Source organism: Podarcis vaucheri (assembly GCF_965113315.1).
Source record: "Podarcis vaucheri genome assembly, chromosome: 3".
Classification (NCBI taxonomy): domain Eukaryota; kingdom Metazoa; phylum Chordata; class Lepidosauria; order Squamata; family Lacertidae; genus Podarcis; species Podarcis vaucheri.
In genome coordinates this window covers 75,840,945-75,860,328 of record NC_138761.1, presented here as the reverse complement: position 1 = coordinate 75,860,328, position 19,384 = coordinate 75,840,945, and the positions used below count along the sequence as shown (strand labels likewise).

The following is a 19,384-nucleotide window of genomic DNA, read 5'->3' as shown; positions in this document are numbered from 1 at the left end:
ACAAAAGCCTAGTGCAAGGTATTATGGCTACTTATGAAGTGAATACTGGAGAAACAGCCCCTTTATCCATTTATGTAGCATCTTTTGTGTAGGCAGTACAGTGGTGCCTTGCAAGACGAAAAGAATCCGTTCTGTGATTCTCTTCGTCTAGCGTTTTTTTCGTCTTGCAAAGCAAGCCCATTGACGGATTAGCGCTATTAGCGGCTTATCGGATCAGCTGATAAGCGGCTTAGCGGCTTAGAAAGGGGGGGGAGGAAAAAACCCCTGCAGGAACTCGCAAGACCTTTTCGTCTTGCGAAGCAAGCCCATAGGAGATTCGTTTTGCGAAGCACCTCCAAAACGGAAAACTCTTTCGTCTAGTGAGTTTTCCATTTTGCGATGCATTCGTCTTGCGGGGCACCACTGTAGTTTCACAATAACTGCCCTCAGAGCCATTTGGAGACAGCCGCTTAATTCTTTACAAATGGACAACCATTTATATAGTGAGCGGCATGGTGTTGTACAACCTTATCTGAAATGTACTCCTTCAAGCTGCTCGTCTGAATGGTGGGAAACTGCATGTTTAAATTGTTCTATGTGCACACACGAAGGTCTCCCTGCATATAGAAAGGATAACAGCGGGAGGAAATATTGAACCCTTCTCCATGGCATGCTACGTGCAGAGAGGCTTGCTATCTTTTTAGCTGAGGAGCCATTTGAACTTGGAATATCCCACCCACAGGAAGAAACAGTATTGTCTAAAAATCAAAACTTCATCTTATTATTTGACTGACTTTATAAACAAGCCATACCACTCTGTCCAATGACCACATCACTTACTTACATCAAAATACCTCCTTCTTCACAAAATGTAAATAAGCAGGTTTTAGAATAGGTTAAGTTCCCTCACTACCTTTTGCTTTTCTCTATATTGAAAACTAATATGGTAAACTAATTACAGGATTTAAAAAGAAGCATTAATTAATCACCATGAATAAAGCTTTTCAGAAAGCTATGAAAAATAAAGATTGCACAAGGCACTAATTGGCAAACTATTTATGAAGATGGTAACTGGTCCCCAATAAACACCGAGCACAAATCATTGGTGGTTTAGACTTTATAGACAGTCATCCTTGATGCAACACTCAAGAGGCACACGAACTGTTTCCATTGTCATCATTCTATTGTCAAACTTGTTATTTTACAAAAGCCAGATTTCCATATGGTCGAATAAGAATCTTACAGTTGAATATGGGATTGATTTAATCTGCACAATAGATTGAATGAGAGCACCATTTAAGTACAGGTCCTTTCAATATATCATTCAGTCTTAGTAAAAAGCAGGGTTATTTGCCACACAGACATGATTCAATCCTGCAAGATCTTTGGGTATTGCAAACACTCCGTGCTCTGCATGTACACAGTGACAACCTGCTGCCATGCTCCACCAAGCATGTGAAACAAGTTGTTCCAAAATAAGAGACTTGTGAAATAGGTGCTTGCAAAAAGAATTTCCCTAGACTTGACTAACATTTGTGTATGGGAAGTGTCATGTGTGAAGCTGCCCAGAACATAATGCAAAGGCAAAACAGACTTACCAGGTGATAAGAAGGAAGTAAACTGATAAAATATTTCACTGTCTTTCTTTTGGCCACTATATCCCACAATGCTGCCAACGTCCAGCGGGAGTGTCTTGAGATGAGCTCCAGTTGTAAGGTCATGAAGCTGCAGGACGTTCTTCACATCATGGAGGTAACACAAGACTAGGAAGTTGGATCTGACACAAGCTGCCCATTCTGCCCACAGGAAGGGAAAGAGTCCATTTCAGAATAAGCAGTAAACGTCACCATAACAGAACACACCTAAAGTCACTTTGTTTAAAAATGTACAACAGTTATATAGATTTCCTTATCTCTTAAATCCAAGGGCCAAACACTTTAAACCTCATGCACAAGATCATTTGTTTTAATCTGATTACAGGCATGGAGGACCCAACTGAACAGCATCACAATGCAGGGGGAGGGGTTTAGCCCCCCCCCCACAAAACCCCCTGCACATTTCTGATGCTTAGGTCACACCCACACCTTACATTTAAAACGCTCTGATGCTTCCATCCAAAGAATCCTGGGGACAGTGGGAATTGTTGCTAAGGGTGCTGGGAACTGTAGCTCTGTTAGGGGTGAACTATAGTTCCCAGAATTCTTCTGGGGCAAGCTATGATAGTTGTAGTAGTATAAATGTGCTTTAATGTAAGGTCTGGCTGTGACTTTAGAGCAAAGGTTCCAGCAGGTGCCAAAGCTTTGTAGCCACACTGGGGAGGGGCTGTAGCTGAGGAAGGAAGGAATAAACTTCCCTTCCTTGCGCATCATGATCCTGATAACTGTGGGGGTGGGGGGCATGCCTGTATTTAAAAAGAAAAAGAGAAAGCTGTCTACTGTGCATTAAGTGTAGCATGTAGCTTGGCCCTAAGCAAAAACACAAGTTCAATTAGATTCTGTAAGCTTTCCAGACCCATAAATGTAGTTGTTTTACGTACTGTAAGCAAGAACATGAAATGTTGGCTTGTAAGCAAGCATATGGCAGACTGTCTGTATGTATTCTACATTGTTATTAATGAAACTTTCAGATAACTCATCTGGGTCCGGCAAAGTTAATAACTTGTGGGAATACTCAGCATGTAGAAAGAGCCTACATCTGTTCTCTCATAAAACAACTGAAGCAAAGATGCATTGTGATCTGCATTACTGATATCACAGAGGGATTACATAATACAGTGGTGCCCCGCAAGACGAATGCCTCGCAAGACAAAAAACTCGCTAGACGAAAGGTTTTTTCATTCGCGATTTGCCTCGCAAGACGAATTCCCCTATGCGCTTGCTTCGCAAGACGAAAACGTCTTGCGACTTTGTTAAGCCGTTTAAACCGTGCTTCGCAAGAAGAAAAATTCGTTAGACGGCAAAAATTGCGGAACGAATTAATTTCGTCTTGCGGGGCACCACTGTACATACATACCTAGCACTCTTGGTGCTTACTCATGGCAGAGAGTAAAGGAGTGCAAGGTAAGCCAAAATATTTTCCCCATAACCCTTAACCACAGTTGGCCTCTTACATCAATAGGGATTTGCACTAACCAGGTTTCACTCTTAAAGAGGATTTATTGACATTAAGCAATATTAACATCAGTGCACTTCACATGGCTAACCATGGCTATGGATAGTGAGGGCATCACATCTCTCAGACAGGAAGCACACACTGTCATGGCCCAAATCTGATCCTTTCAGGATTTGGTAGCATTAATTCTCCAGTGAACCTTAACAACTTTAATTCTTTTAAAATTTATATACTATCCACTCAACATCAAGACTCTGTAGGCAGCTAAATTATTAATTTAAGAATGTTAGATTGAAGGGAGACATACAGAGACCACTGAAAAACATAACCACATCTTATTTACTCAAAGATTGCTACTGCTGAAGCAAGTTATCCCATTTTCCTGTCAACCAATTCCATAAATAACTTATCATACAAAACATTTTGCAGTAATTTCTGGCTTAGTTCAACTAGCGTTCTTTGCCCACCAGACCAACCAAAAGAAAAAGAAAAAAGAATTACAAAACAAAAACACAGGCTGTTTTATAATGACAAAATGGGGGAAAGGAAAGGAAAAAATTGCTTCTTTTTATATTACTGTAAGCTCTAAACACAGGACATCACTGCAGCGGCTGTGCCCATATCTCTCCTTACTTACAGCAGGAGAACCTGCCTAAAGGCAATTTTATTTATCGCAGGGAGACAGACAAATAACTAAGTTGACTTGGCACAGGATGCAGTACAAGAACAAGGGGTTGTCTGAATTCAGGGACTCCTCATTTTCAGAGAGTTCCAGTTTCATGGGCATGGAAATCCTGAATGGCAAGTGGAAGGATACAGATACACCTGCCAAAAATATGTGCTTTAATCTCTAGCCACAAATTGTATTGATAAAAGCGACTCGCAAATAAAAATTATGCTGCAGAACAAGAAAACACTGCCTATTCAGGCAGAGCCTTCTCTAACAGCTTCTGTTAGTAGTAATGTGTTTAGATAAAAAAGCAAGGTTGAAAAATATCTGAAAATAATGCCAATCATCTTTAAAAAAAAGCTCTCTAAAAGGAACAAATATTCTGACCTTCATGAATTTTAGATATCCTGGAGCTGCCTTTCAAAATCTATGGTTCACCCTGCTTCTCAATTCACAGAATTGCATTCTAAATTTATCTCAACTCTGTGTGAAACCTCTCCTTATAACCCAACTCTTGTTTTGTGCTTTGGGGTAGGAAAAAAATAACAATGTGTCAGCTGAAAGAGAAAACTGGCATATCTTTTTGCCATTTCTACACTTTCATCAATGAGAGCAGTTTTTGCCTAAACATTATGCTGTTCAGCAGCAGCAGCTACTACAAAGCATAACAACAGTGTATTGTTATCTAAGCAACGCTATGGGGGGGGGGGAGGAGGATTGGGGAGGTAATACTTCTGCGTTGATGCTGATGGCAGCCCAGCCTACAGAAAACAGGAGATGATGATGCAAAGCTAGATTTCTCAAGTGGCTGTTAAAGGAATCAAGACCACTACAAGACTGACGGTATACCTGCCCCATTGGAACATGGCAATGTACACCTAATAGAAAACTCTCACCAAGGGCTAGTTCACAGAAGGCGTATCCTTTACATGCAAACACTTCCCCAAATCCTCAGGTATGAGGACAATATCTTGTGTCAGCCAGGCTGTAGTCAGCAGAACTGGAGAAGTGCCCTCCATGATCAGGGCAAAGACTATATGGATCAGTGGCAAAGCATTTGGCTTACATGAAGTAAGTTCCAATTCCTGGCACTCCTAGCTTAAATGATCAGAGAGCAGGAGATGGGAAAGACCTCTCCTGGAGATCATGGAGAGACAGAGTGGACAATACCGGGACAGATGGGAGAAATGGCCTGACCTGGCTTACAGCCACTTTCTATGAACTGATGTTGCTGGCTGGAGCTGCAACTTTCCAGTTCACATGCAGTGTGTGCCCACATGAGCATACCAAAGACTGATCCAGTAGGGAGCAAAACATCTTAGTGTGAATCAGTCTTAAAACCCATTTTTAGCAAAGACCAAAACTTCATTCCTAAACATACTAAGGAGTAAGTCCCAACAATGGATACGGTGGATTTGTCTGAGCTATACAGCTACAACTACTAATGGCATCAGACATCAGTTCCACTGTTTTAAATGGGATTTGGCCACTATTAACTTTGGCTTGGTTAGGGGCCTAGGTCTGCCATCAGTTGGCTCTGTTTCTGAGTACACATGTTTAGGATTGGATTGCAGATTGGTAGGCCTTCCATTCGTATGTACTTTGCATTTATTTTGCCTGAGATGTGGGAAAGGTTTCACAATATAAAACACCCAAGGCACTTCCAAATAGTGGCACAGGAGTAGTTTTCATGTTTCTTAACAACAACAACAACAACAACAACAACAACAAAATAACAATAACAATAATTTTTTTATTCCCCAGCTACTCTGGACGGCTTCCAACAGAATATTAAAATACAATAACCTATTAAACAATAAAAGCTTCCCTAAACAGGGCTGCCTTCAGATGTCTCCTAAAAGTGCTAAACCAGAAAAAGAAGCCTTAGTTTGTGTGCTTAAATAAACATAGAAAAGGGCTAAAGAAGAATGTTTACAACCATTGTGCTATCTAGAATTTGAGAGCAGTGGTGTCAAGTGCTGATTAAGCCACGGCAATGAATCACTTCATGCTAAGTAACCATTTAACCTTTAAATTCTTGCACATCTTGTTTTTGCAGAAGGCACTTCATTAATATGTCATCTTTATCAGGTAAAATCAAAAATTAACTTGACTGCAAAGCCTTCAGAGTGATAAATTATTAACTGCCTTCTGATATAATTATTTCTTTCCAAGGCAAATCTGGGAAGAGACTAAAGCAATGTGACACAACGGCAGCTTGGCCTGTTAGCATCAGGACAAGTTGCTCTTTAGGAATAAAGCGCTCTCACACAATTTGAGTATTATAATTTCTGCAGCTCTGGTATACAGGAATCTAGCAATTGGGTAGGAGAAGATTTCCCCCCACAGTGTCTAAAAGAGAATTAGCTGGTTGTGCGGAGCTGTAAGGACACCTTCCCAACACCAGCATTGCTGCTGCTGACCTGGATGGGATTATGAAGGCACATAGGACTGGCTCTCTTGGTGCACCCAGATCACTTCAGCCTCGCCACTGCCCCATCTTTGCACCATCCAGATAAGCCATACTCTGAGCACACTGATTTCCATGGGCCTACCCTAAGTATTACTTAAAGGTAAAGGTAAAGGTACCCCTGCCCGAACGGGCCAGTCTTGACAGACTCTGGGGTTTGTGCGCCCATCTCACTCAAGAGGCCGGGGGCCAGCGCTGTCCGGAGACACTTCCGGGTCACGTGGCCAGCGTGACAAAGCTGCATCTGGCGAGCCAGCGCAGCACACGGAACGCCGTTTAAGTATTACTTAGTCAGATACAAATTAAAACAACTATTCTGTTTCACTGTGCGCTACTTGTTTGTGGTTCATATGCCATGGTTGTAGAACTGCTGTTAAAAGACAACCTGCAATCCCGCCTCACAACATTTCTTAAACTTTAGAGACTGTTGGTGCAAGTCCTTCTGAGTTATTACAAAGTTTAGTATGTGGCCTCTCTTTCTCCTTTGTAACTTAATATTCTTACCCAGAACATCTCTTCCATGTTCAGGAACCAGCACTTTCCACTTGGATTCCTCAGGGTCACTAAAATCAATGTTAATTAGTCGATAATTTGGAGCATGACGGTTTGTCTTGAAGGTGAACACAGTTCCCTCATTGGTGACATATTCATATTCTGCATCGAAGTTGTCTATCAGTTTCACCCAGTGCAGAAGACCTACATTAAGAGAAAAAGGAAAGCACTTACAACTGTAAAACCAAGTATACGGGATGAGGATATTTAATAGCAATGGGCTGCATTCAACTAACTTTAACTCAGAGTAGGGCAATAAGTTAATGACCATGAGTAACTTGGTTGACTACCACTCAGTGTTCTTCTGATCCTACAAGATTCTTTTTCCTGCAAGCATCATAGCTTGTTGGGTCTAAAGAAAGGAGGACTTGAATTATGGATGTCCTGTTCATTCTAATATTTAACCACACATTCAATCACACATCCAGACCTGATGTCTTGCAAAATCCTCAGTCGTCATCATCATCTATCCCCACCTTTTCTCACAAGAGTCCAGGGCAATTGAAAAAGTAACAAAGTAAAATGTTATTTTGACAGCAACAGGACGATACGGAAAACCTTACAAGGATTAGAATTATGTTATAGAAATTAATTATGTTAATGCTCTTTTGCTCCAGAAACAATAATTGTGTTCCTTTTCAGAAGCATATGTGTCCATAATCAGGTATGGCACAGAAATGCCAAGTATAACTCAACATCTCCTTGCACTCCTTTGCAACTTAATAAAAAGGAACATACTAATTAGTCCTGACACATGCAAATATGCTGAAGTAATAATTAATCTTATTCTGTCTATCAGCATTTCTGAAATCTTATCATACTGTGCATGACAGCAAAGAGCTTTGTTGCCTAACGCTGCTTGGAGTGGAGAGAGCCGCATTCAGACAATCTGTCAAACCATGTTGACACGAGTAGCAACTAGCCTTGGGCTTGTGTGCTACCTCCTACTTGTCCCCAAACAGGAGAGATCAGAAGCTTCTGTTTCCACTTAGTGGCAAACCACTGTCTGCTGTTGCCTCCGAATACAGCAGACTATAGTTGGTTCAGATCTTAACTCGCCTGCAAGCCAGGTTCCCAAACCAAAATCAAGTGCACTGCTGTAGACTCAAAGGAGGTTGGAAAAGAGTTAAGTCAACCACTGCTCACTGAAGGATCGGCAATACAGGTTAAGTCCCCTCCAGGGACCAAATATTTTATTCATCAGAGAACTTGGCTGAAGTTGCTGCCCTACTTTTGGAAACCAAGGATTGGCCTGTGAAACAGAGGTGGCACTTTTTGAATAGCTGTACACCCCCACCATCACCGGTCCACACGCATGCCTCACACAACTGTTAAGATAGTTCTCAGATGAAAAGGTTTTCAAAATCAAAAGCTACATAAGGAATTTTCAGATGCCCCAACGTACCCCATGCAGGACAGCTTCGCTTTCTCCCTCTGCAGGCCTTTCACAGCCATGCCACTGCTAAGCAAAAGGAGCAACAGGAAGCTGGAGGGTGAGGAGAGAGAGAGTGAGCACACGGGGCACAGCTTCTCAGAAAAGTTAACCAGATTGCTTTGCCTGATAGCAGAAATTGTTAACACAAAAAGTTGCCAAGGTACTGTATCTCCCTACAGAAGACAGAAAACAAAGAGGCTGCTGTGTTGAAAAGAATTCCTGCAGCAGAATCTCTCACTGGAAGGAATGCAAGTGTGTGTGTGTGTGTGTGTGTGTGTGTGTGTGTGATGGGTCACACATCATGCAGAGTGAGAAGGTGTTTGAAAAGATGCTGCAGATTGTCTAGCAGCCCGTACTCTGGCACTGAGCTACTGCCAGAAGCCTGCAATGAAAGGCAGATAACACAGAGGATGAATGAAGAAAGCTGAACAGAACACACTGCAGAGAGGAGAGTGGGAAAGATTTACACCTCTTCTCAGGCCAGTAAGAAAGAGAACATGCTGTTAAAAACAAGTTCAGCACCATCGGATGCTTCCTTATTCTGAGTCAGACACAGGGTACAGGGCACTTCGCTTGGCATCAGCTCTTCAAGGGCAGATGTTACTTGATTCTTTGTAGCCCATGACCCCAGAGACTGAACCTGGGCTGCTGTGCTTGTGAAACAGCTTTGCTCTACACTGAGCTGCAGCCTTCTGAAGCAGACAAAACAACAACAACCCAGATGGCAGCAGCCATTACAGAAGTATCGTGGTGGAGATTCACTTTCGTTTCAGGTCCAGGGCATCCCATGAAAGGCACGGATTTTGACTTCCCATATTTCAAGATGCAGAGTTAAACTTCACTCTCTTGCGATTCAGGGTTAATAAATTTGACTGATGGTTGTTCCTCCTTTGGCTGGGCGTTTTAACATCCAGGATACGACGGCTGTTTGGGGGTGGGGGGTTACAACTAAATTTCACGCTGCTTTAGCAGACAGTGAGTTAAAAGGTAATAGCGCACAGCCTAATCTCAGGAGTCAAATCCATTTTCTACCAAAGACAGAATGAGTCAACTTCGCAGATCCCAGGCACATCAAGGATCAGTGAACAGACAAGACACAGCTGCCTCCTCTACGGTAGAACTAATAAAATGTCACACTTGCCTGGAGCCTTTAATGGTGGACACCCTTCCCTTCCCTTCCAACAATTTAAAAGGCAAAAGAGCCAAGACAGCTTTGCAAAGCAGGCAAGGCATGGCAGACACAAAGACTCCCAGTCTGAAAGCTGCTGCCAGTCAGTGTAGACAATACTGACTTAGATGGGCCAAAGGCCTGACTTGCTATAAGGCAGCGTCCTAACTCATAGCAATAAATTATATATTAAAAAATCTTCATAAGGGAAATGGGCTGCACAGAATATAGGATGTTTTCAGCAGAGTATAAAGACTATGGAGACTCATACCCTTGCACTCAACAATGCTGTTAAGTCAAGGGTCTATGGGTATAATTAACTCACTCAGTGGTAACCATCTGGTGATATATTTGCATGTTCCAATGGTTAAATATATAAAAACCTAATACCTAACCACAGAGTATATTTTAGATGCTTATTAATCCAGTTTAGAGAATGCCCAAACACTTTGCTAATTGATCTATGTTTAAAAGATCAGCATTGTTTCAGAGGCTATCAAATGAAAGCATCGTAACCAAGACATTAAACTGATTAGATTCCCATCTCTATATTCCTACTTTTCAACATCTGCTTCCTTTTAATTTGAATCTAGTTCACATAAGACTTCAATCAATCAATCAATCAATCAATCAGTCATTTATTGTATTTGACTAAAAGCCATTACAAATCCAGTTACAAAACCAGCACTGGAATATAAGAGTTATATGGGTTAACCAAAGGGAAAATCACATCTCTGTTGGTTCTTTGTGTGAAAAAATAATTACTGCGGGGTTTTTAGAATTTGAGATCATCAATATGCATAAAGATCTACTCACAACAGTGAAATTACTCAAGCTACATATACACTGTGCAGTATTGACTCTTCTATAAAGATGGGCGAAATTGGCTAAAATATTAAAAAACCCAAAGAAATTAACAGTAATTACAAGGAATCTTTTTACTTTTGCCCTTTATTTCAATGTGAATCAGAAATGCTATTGCCAATACTTGCTACTACTCTAGGGGTTTTTTTGGTACTGCCAATGCTCAGCGATATTACAATGCATGACACTAAGAAAACAACAGGCATTTCTGTTGGGTCAGGATCGTGTTGGGCTAATTTAGCCATCATGCCAATCCATGATTAATTATGCTTTACTTTGGTTTGACGTGATGCCCGAATTGACAAACCACAGTGTGTGATAAGCTGAAAAAAAAGGGGGCAAGGAACTGTAGTGTAATGTGGGTTTGCAAACTATGGCTTGGCTAATCATGGCTTGGTATGTCTGAATTAACAAACAACAGCTATGCCTATTGTTTTGGTAGAGTTAGTAAAGTTTTCACTTTAATGTACAGTGTAAGCACCAGCATTCTCTGGGATGCAGCACCTTCTTCCATGTGGCTTAGTAGGAGAATGGTAGAATAGATGATGAACATTCATCTTGACTCTCACCCAAAGTCCAGTGGTGCTGACTTCGACTTCATCTTTTCTGGCCACATAAAATGCCAGAAACGTTTGACTGGAAGTCAACTTAAAAGCTAACAGTCTGAAGTACTTTAGGCCAGACAGAAATTATCGGAGGAAGAGAGGGGAATTAGCCCGGGGGGGTTGTGTGGAGACAGTCTCTTCCTTTAAATTCCTGGGAGTTTACCTTAGTGAAGACCTCACTTGGAAAAACAATGTAACTCAGGTGGTTAGGAAGGCCAAACAGAGACTCCATTTTCTCAGGGTCTTGTGAAAGAACAATGTTAAACAACAATTGATTTACCTCCTTCTACCGGTCCACAATAGAAAGTGTCCTCTTACAGAGGGTGGTCAACATAGCACATGATATCATGGGCTGTCCCCTGAGCCCACTAGATGACATCGTAAGGGATCGTTGCCTTAGGACAACGAGAAAAATTCTCAGGGATGATTCACACCCTGGCCAGAACCTCTTTAATGTTCTACCCTCGAGCAGGAGATACAGAAGTATAATCAGTCGTACCAACAGGCTAAAAAAACAGTTTCTATCTGTGGGCTGTTAGGCTGCTAAATGGAAAATAATATAGTGCAACTGACTTTCAGGGTTGGTGACTTGTGCGACAAGCACACAGAGTGCAATGAGATTGAGTGTTTGGGGGGGGGAGGCTTGGTTAATTTCATTGTACACAGGTTGTACATTGACAATAAAGGTATTATTATTATTATTATTATTATTATTATTACCCTTACCCCCCAGCAGGTTGTTGGGCTTCAGCTTCTAGCTCTCATGGCTAATGGTTAAGGATGATGGGAGTCCAACATCATCCAGAAGACCTCAGCTTCCTTTAGAGCTATTCCAAATTTTACAGATAAACAAAGGAAACAGAAGTACAAGTTGCACTCACACCAGTCTTCCACATTTTAAATGCAGAATCAGAGTGTCAGACTAGGACCTGGAAGACCAGGGTTCAAATTCCCACTCCATCATGAAACTCACTGGATGATTTTGGGCGACTCTCAGTATAACCCACTTCACAGGGTTGCTGTGAGGATAAATGGGGGACAGAAAGAGAACTATGAAGCTGCCTTGAGCTCCTTGGAGAAAAGGCAGAATCTAAACTTAGTATGAAAATGAATGGATTTGTAGAAGAAGAAGAAGAAGAGGAGGAGGAGTTTGGATTTGATATCCTGCCTTTCACTCCCTTTAAGGAGTCTCAAAGCGGCTAACATTCTCCTTTCCCTTCCTCCCCCACAACAAACACTCTGTGAGGTGAGTGGGGCGGAGAGGCTTAGAGAAGTGTGACTGGCCCAAGGTCACCCAGCAGCTGCATGTGGAGGAGCAGAGACACGAACCCGGTTCCCCAGATTACGAGACTACCGCTCTCAACCACTACACCACATTTGCTCTCAACACCCTTTGTCAGTCTCACTCTTAAGTACAGAAGCCAACTGTGGTCCTTGATATCAATCTGAGCAGTCATTAAAGAAAAGAAAGCAAAGTTGAAGTTACTCATTGCTTACAGTTGTGCTCAGACACACACATACAAACTTTCGGCAATCGTGAAAATGTATAAAGGGATTTGCTCTAAAGAAAGGATGAGTAAAGGTGATGAATTAAACTTATGAGAGGTACAGATTTTTTAATTAGCTATCATGTGCACAGCATGACAGAAATAAAGCTTATTTTAGAATTGGGTTTTAAATCCCCATTGGGGGAAAAGGGACAGATTGTGGAAATGACTTGGATAATATTCCACATCCTTCTCCCACGTATTTTTTCTCATGCAGTTCTATCTAAGGTTAGAAATGTTCTTATGATAAAATCAAATTATGATACAAAAAGATGCAAGTATACAGTAGAGGCTCAATGGTTTTTTGTTTTAGTTTTAGTCTTACACTGAACAAGTTATCTATGTTTTCAAGCCTACACTGAAAGTATGCTCTGAATCAAGTTCACTGGTTAAAGTCTTCTCACTGATTCTATCTATCTGTATAATATATGATGGGCTGTCCCCTGAGCCCTCTAGATGACATCACAAGGGATCGTTGCCTTAGGAGAGCGAGAAATATATGGACTAGATGACTGTTGGGGTCCCTTCCAACTCCTCAATTCTACGACTCAGGTTGTAGTAGGGAGTTATTTAATCAGATAAGTTGATGGAACTTCAGATCGTGGGGAGGGGAAGTAGTCTACAGTGGCAGCCATAAATGCAATTTTGAAAATACATGCATAGACAAATTCAGAACGCTTCTTCTGCAGCAAGCAAATAATATGGTGAAAGCAAGAGGGGAAAGAGAAAAATCTACAAGTCCCAAGAACAGTTTATTGCTTCACAAATGCAAGCATTCTAAGAGAAGGGGTAAATTCTGTAGCAGGGGTGGGGAATTCAAATGTTGCTGGCTTACAGCTCCAGTCATCCCTGACTATTGGCCATGCTGTCTTACAGGTCTATACAGGGGGGAGGTATTTCAAGTAACTTGGTCCCAAGCTGTTCAGGGCTGTAAACGTTATTGCTGAGACCGTGAGCATGGTCTGCTGGCCAACTGTACTGACTATCAGTTGCTCAGCACAGGTGTAATACACGTGCATCCAGAACTCAGCTACCTGACTTGGGCCCAACCTTCAGTGCAGACCGAGCCACACAGGGTGGAATATGTACCAAGCTACCCCTTCGTATGCTTGAATAATCCTAAAACGACAGAAGGAAAATCTGTAGCAATCCAGAATGTGACTGTTAAAGACAAGTCCTGTATGCAAGCCTAAGGAAAGAATGTGTGGTTTCTCTGTTTAACAAATACTGGCTGGAGAACAGGGCAGCTCAAGCAGCCACTAGGAACATATCCATGTTTTTATTCTTCGTACAAGATTTGTAACTTACTGTTATACATAAACTTGCAATGTATTTGGAAATAAGCCATTTTACTTTGACACGAAGAAAGCAGCCTCTTACCAGTTATCCCATTTGATTCCTTCTGTAGATTACAGTACCACAGCCTATTAACTGGATCACATCCTTCTCGTATGGACAGCAAAGCGTACTGCCCATCATCAGATACCTAAAATTTATCACAATGAATGAAACATAAATATTGACGTACACCAAACCAAAAAGTTACTAACAATTTACAAACCAAAAGCGAAACAGGTGTGTCAAATTATAAAGTTACAAACATATGTAGGACTACTGATATGCTTTGTACAGATGTGTTTGGAGCCTGTGATCTTCCAGACGCTACTAACATGGCCAATTGTAAGGGGTGATGGGAACTCAAGTCTGTCAACATCTAGAGGGCCACAAATTCACCTAGTCCTTCAACTCCGTTCTATGTCTCAGACACATACAAGATGTGAAGCAAATGTCAAATTCAGTGTTTCGACTCAACAGTGCATTCTGAAAAGCAGCAACCCAGTGTATTTTGATAGAAGCACAAACCGCCTGGAATTAAAGCCAAACTAATTTTAAATCCCTCTCATCTATGAAGCCCTTATATTATGGAAAGTCATGCCAAGCTGATGATGTTGTGCTAAATGCAAAGTGACAGCAGACAGTGTCAAAAATTATACTGGCAGATCTTTATTAAATATACTCACTCCACAGAAAGCATCCTAAATTAATTATATCAACACTTAAATACAAATTTTTAGATGATCAGCAGGTGCAAAAATTTTAAAGCCATGTCCTAATTCTTCCCCTTCCCCTCCCTCTGCTGTTAATAATAATAATAATAATAAATTTTATTTATATCCCGCCCTCCCCAGCCGAAGCCAGGCTCAGGGCGGCTAACAACACTAAAATAGTGCAACATTATAAAAACATCATAAGAATTAATTAAAATCAGAATTGATGGCAACCATAAACTAAAGTATTGTAAAGATTGCCAAAGGAGGGAGTCAGGCTATGCCCTAACCAAAGGCCTGGTGGAACAGCTCTGTCTTGCAGGCCCTGCGGAAAGATGTCAAGTCCTGCAGGGCCCTTGTCTCTTGTGACAGAGCGTTCCACCAGGTTGGAGCCGCAGCCGAAAAAGCCCTGGCTCTAGTTGAGGCCAGCCTAACCTCTCTGAGGCCTGGGATCTTCAAGATGTTTTTATTTGAGGACCGTAAGTTCCTCTGTGGGGCATACCAGGAGAGGTGGTCCCGTAGTTACGAGGGTCCTAGGCCGTATAGGGCTTTGAAGGTTAAAACCAGCACCTTAAACCTGATCCTGTACTCCACCGGGAGCCAGTGCAGCTGGTATAGCACCGGATGAATGTGATCTCGCAGCGAGGACCCCGTAAGGAGTCTCGCTGCGGCATTCTGCACCCGCTGGAGTTTCTGGGTCAGTCTCAAGGGCAGCCCCACGTAGAGCGAGTTACAATAATCCAGTCTGGAGGTGACCGTCGCGTGGATCACAGTGGTTAGGTCAGGGCGAGAGAGGTAAGGGGCCAACTGCTTAGCTTGGCGGAGATGAAAAAATGCCGCCTTTGTTATAGCTGTAATCTGCGCCTCCATAGAGAGGGAGGTATCGAAGATTACACCCAAACTCTTGACGGACGGTGCTGGCACTAATTGCACCCCCGCAAGAGATGGGAGTTGCCCCCTCAATCCCATATCGTCCTGTCCCAGCCAGAGGACCTCTGTCTTCGAAGGATTTAACTTCAACCGGCTCCCACGTAACCATCCAGCCACAGCTTCCAAGCATCTGATCAGTGTGTCTGGGGCCGAGTCAGGATGGCCATCCATCAACAGATAGAGTTGGGTGTCATCAGCATACTGATGGCAGCCCAGCCCAAAACTCCGGACAAGCTGGGCGAGGGGGCGCATAAAGATGTTAAAAAGCATCGGGGAGAGAATCGCACCCTGAGGCACTCCACACACCAAGGAGTGGCGGGATGACAGTTCCCCCCCAAGCGCCACCCTCTGTCCCCGACCAGAGAGAAACGAGCGCAGCCAGTGAAGGACTGTGCCCTGGATCCCCACGTCGGCGAGGCGGTGGTCCAGAAGTTCGTGATCGACCATGTCGAAAGCTGCTGACAGATCTAGAAGAATCAGCAGCCCCGACCTGCCTCGATCCAGCTGTCTACGAAGATCATCTGTTAGGGCGACCAGAGCCGTCTCGGTCCCATGACCAGCGCGGAAGCCGGACTGGAATGGATCCAGAGCCGATGTTGTTGGTAGTGTTTGTTGTTATTGCTGCGTGTGTGGCTTTGATATCTCTATATATGTATATATATTTTGTATTACACATATATATTTGTAGGGGGAAGCTCAGGAGTCGAAACATGCTCTGCATGCAGAAGGTCTCAAGGACAATTCCTGGCATCTTTCTTTGATTTGTTCAATTGACTGGATTTTTTTTATATAAAAAAACACACACAACCAAATACCCTTTATTTGGTTCTTAATTTTGTGTTTTAATGTTGTTACATTATTCTGAGTTTTTAGCTGTAGAGATGCGTGAACCACCATGGGATCTCCTTGATGAACGGCAGTTTAGAAACCATATAAATAAAAACACACTTCAGTTCTATTAAAGCCAGTGGCTAGAATCCACTGCACAATTTCGAAAGCAAACTTACTATGAACCCAGCACAGACTGCTAGGGTTCCCAACTGGTGGGATACCATCCCAAACTGCCATGGGGGAAAGTGACTCAGTGATCGACTTCCCTGTTTAGGGAAGTTGTTAATGTTTGGAGTTTTATTCTGTTTTTAATGTTCTGTTGAAAGCCGCCCAGAGTGGCTGGGGAAACCCAGCCAGATGGGCCGGGTATTATTATTATTATTGCATCCAGGGTGGAATTCAACTTGGTGCTAGGCAGATAGCTCCGTCTGTCCTCTCCAGACTCCCTCAGAACCAATTTGAGGTAGGTGCGAGAGGAGAGGAGATGGGGCCCAAGTCCCACTGCACCAAAAGTTCTTACTGGTCTATACTGGTCTTGGTCCAGTATATCTGAAGGAGCGTCTCCACTCCCATCGTTCTACCCGGACACTGAGGTCCAGCACCGAGGGCCTTCTGGCAGTTCCCTCATTGCGAGAAGCCAAGTTACAGGGAACCAGGCAGAGGGCCTTCTCGGTAGTGGCGCCCTCCCTGTGGAACACCCTCCTACCAGATGTCAAAGAGAACAACAACTACCAGGCTTTTAGAAGACATCTGAAGGCAGCCCTGTTTAGGGAAGCTTTTAATGTTTGATGTATTACAGTATTTTAATATTCTTTTGGAAGCCGCCCAGAGTGGCTGGGGAAGCCCAGCCAGATGGGCGGGGTATAAATAAATTATTATTATTATTATTGTTGTTGTTGTTGTTGTTGTTGTTGTTGTTGTTATTGCTGGTGGGGCTTGTTAGTTGAATCCTGTCCCAAAGAAGCTTTTTATCTTTCTTTTTTTTAAAAAAAATCTCTAATTGCTTTTTTTTTGGGGGGGGGGAATTACACATATAAAACAAAACCATTTCCAGCAACAAAATACAGAGTTCTTTCAAACCCTTAGACCTCTTCCCTCCATGGGTTCCATCTTTCAAAGAAGCTTTATATCAAGACACACATTGGTCCATATACCTTAGTATCACCTCCGCTGAATAAAAGCTGCTCTTTCCCATCCTTACCTGAAGATGCTATGGATTAAGCCTGGAACCTTTTGAAGGTGAAGGAAGTGATCAACCATTGCACCTTCCCTGTCTAGTACCCAACATTTTGAGTTAATATCAATATACTACAAACTTGAGAATCTTTACTGCCTTCACTCCATCAAAGCAAAAGCAATCTTTGAAACTTTATTTTGCATGATGGCAAACAAGAGCCCCTGACAGCAGCAATTTTGAGCATATCTAATGAGCTTCTCAACATTCCCCGCTGGACTGGTGAATAGTTGATAATAGTTTGCTTAATGCGATTCCCAGAACACATTCTTAATCTAATTTCCCAACACACATTACGGGTAGGGTGCCAATTAAGTCTGTCTTCATTGCTACAGCTGTTTTTACATCAATGCATTTCAAAACTCAAAGGAATTCAAGAGTATTAAGGCAAAACATTATTGACAGCTGCATTCAAAAACTACACCATCAGATATTTTACTGGAGAAAAATAAAGACAAATATATGTCTGTATGTGTGTGTGTGTGTGTGAGAGAGAGAGAGGGGGGGCACAATGTGAGACAGAATAGCCTCTTTCCTGCTTCACCTGCCAGCCGCTGGCCCAGCAATGTGCTTTTTTGTCTCTGTGGTGCTGGATAGCCACCCCTGTCAATTTGCATTTCATGCTATGCTGAAGCAGTATTCTGTCCACAGGTTTCAGAGTCACTCAGGTCCCAAATTAAATGTAGTTTAATTCAGGGGAAGGATTAAATTAAATATCCTATCAATTTTAGCGGAAGAACTGAAATTATACTGTTTTCTCCATCCCTTTGGTATTCATAGTATTTTTTTAGTGCCAATCTGGGTCTTTTTTCTGAAACACAAAATTAGTATGGGGGGGGTCCCTTTTGTTTTTAGAATTCATAACCACTGTTTCTTGGAATGAAATTCCCTGATATAATACAACACTCCCTTGTCTTCTGGTCTGTTTTTTAACCAGTGCTCTTGAGAAAGAGAAACCAATCAATTAAAAACCTTTCTTTTTTGCAAGAGCCTGTAGCTGCTTATACGCAGAACTGATTGAATCCATATGCCCAAAACCTGTGTGCACTTTCTAACCACTGTACCTTATTAATTACTTCCTTGCAGGTGTACACAGCCACCGCCACCACTCTTGCCAACTCCTGTATTTGTAATAATCTTAATTTATCAAATCCATTAAACCAGGAATGGGAAGCTACGGCCCTCCAGATGTTGATGGGCCACAACTCCCATCGTTCCTGACCACTGGCCATGCTAGTCAGCTGCGGATGATGGGAGTCTGAGTCCAACAACATATGGAGGGCACCAAACACTTCAACCATGCATTAAACTCAGTAGCAATGCTGGTTCCTACTCAAACGCTATCATGTTTTCCAAGAGGAAAGCAGTAATTAGCACATAATGCAGTCAAATGAAGCAGGTGTACAGTATTGGGTGCTACACTCTCCATAAAGCATAACTGGGAAGATCACGTTCCTTTATAAAATAGCCGTTCCAATTATGCTAGGCAGGAAGCCCTGTGGCCACATTTCTAAGATAGATCCTGGGATTCAGAACTACCAAGAAGTCATGCTCTTTAACCTGCGAGCTGTTTCCTACCATAAAATATGTCGGAGCACGGTTGCCTGCTCAGTAATTATCACAGGGATTCCCCTAAATTTTTGGTCCCAGGGGCAGGCACAGTTAGAAATCTAAAAAAACTGCCATGGGCACCATGAAATACAAAATGATCTTCAGAGAATAAAAACTAGTGATTCTCATAATCCCTGCCCCAAAGGTCAGACATACCTCCAAACACAAGACAGATAAAAAGGCCCTTGCAAATAAACACATTTAAATAATAATAGTGGGCCCTTGGTAATCTCCCTTCCTCCAGCCTGTTGCCTGTTTTCAGTCTCCAGGACTCAGGATGTTTGTGAAGATTCCAGTGCTTCACAGCAGCTCGTGCCAGACTTCAACTG

The 19,384-nt window shown here is 42.4% G+C and overlaps 1 protein-coding gene across 1 annotated transcript in view; it reads right to left on the bottom strand.

Annotated features, from left to right (window-relative positions):
* PREP (prolyl endopeptidase) overlaps positions 1–19,384 on the bottom strand; it is a 59,897-nt gene that overhangs the window by 25,980 nt on the left and 14,533 nt on the right. Inside the window, exons 7-9 of the mRNA XM_082216631.1 lie at positions 13,782–13,887; positions 6,735–6,926; positions 1,578–1,775 (exon numbers count right to left, since the gene is read on the bottom strand). Coding sequence (XP_082072757.1) covers positions 1,578–1,775; positions 6,735–6,926; positions 13,782–13,887 — 496 coding nt within the window. The remainder of the gene's footprint in view (positions 1–1,577; positions 1,776–6,734; positions 6,927–13,781; positions 13,888–19,384) is intronic.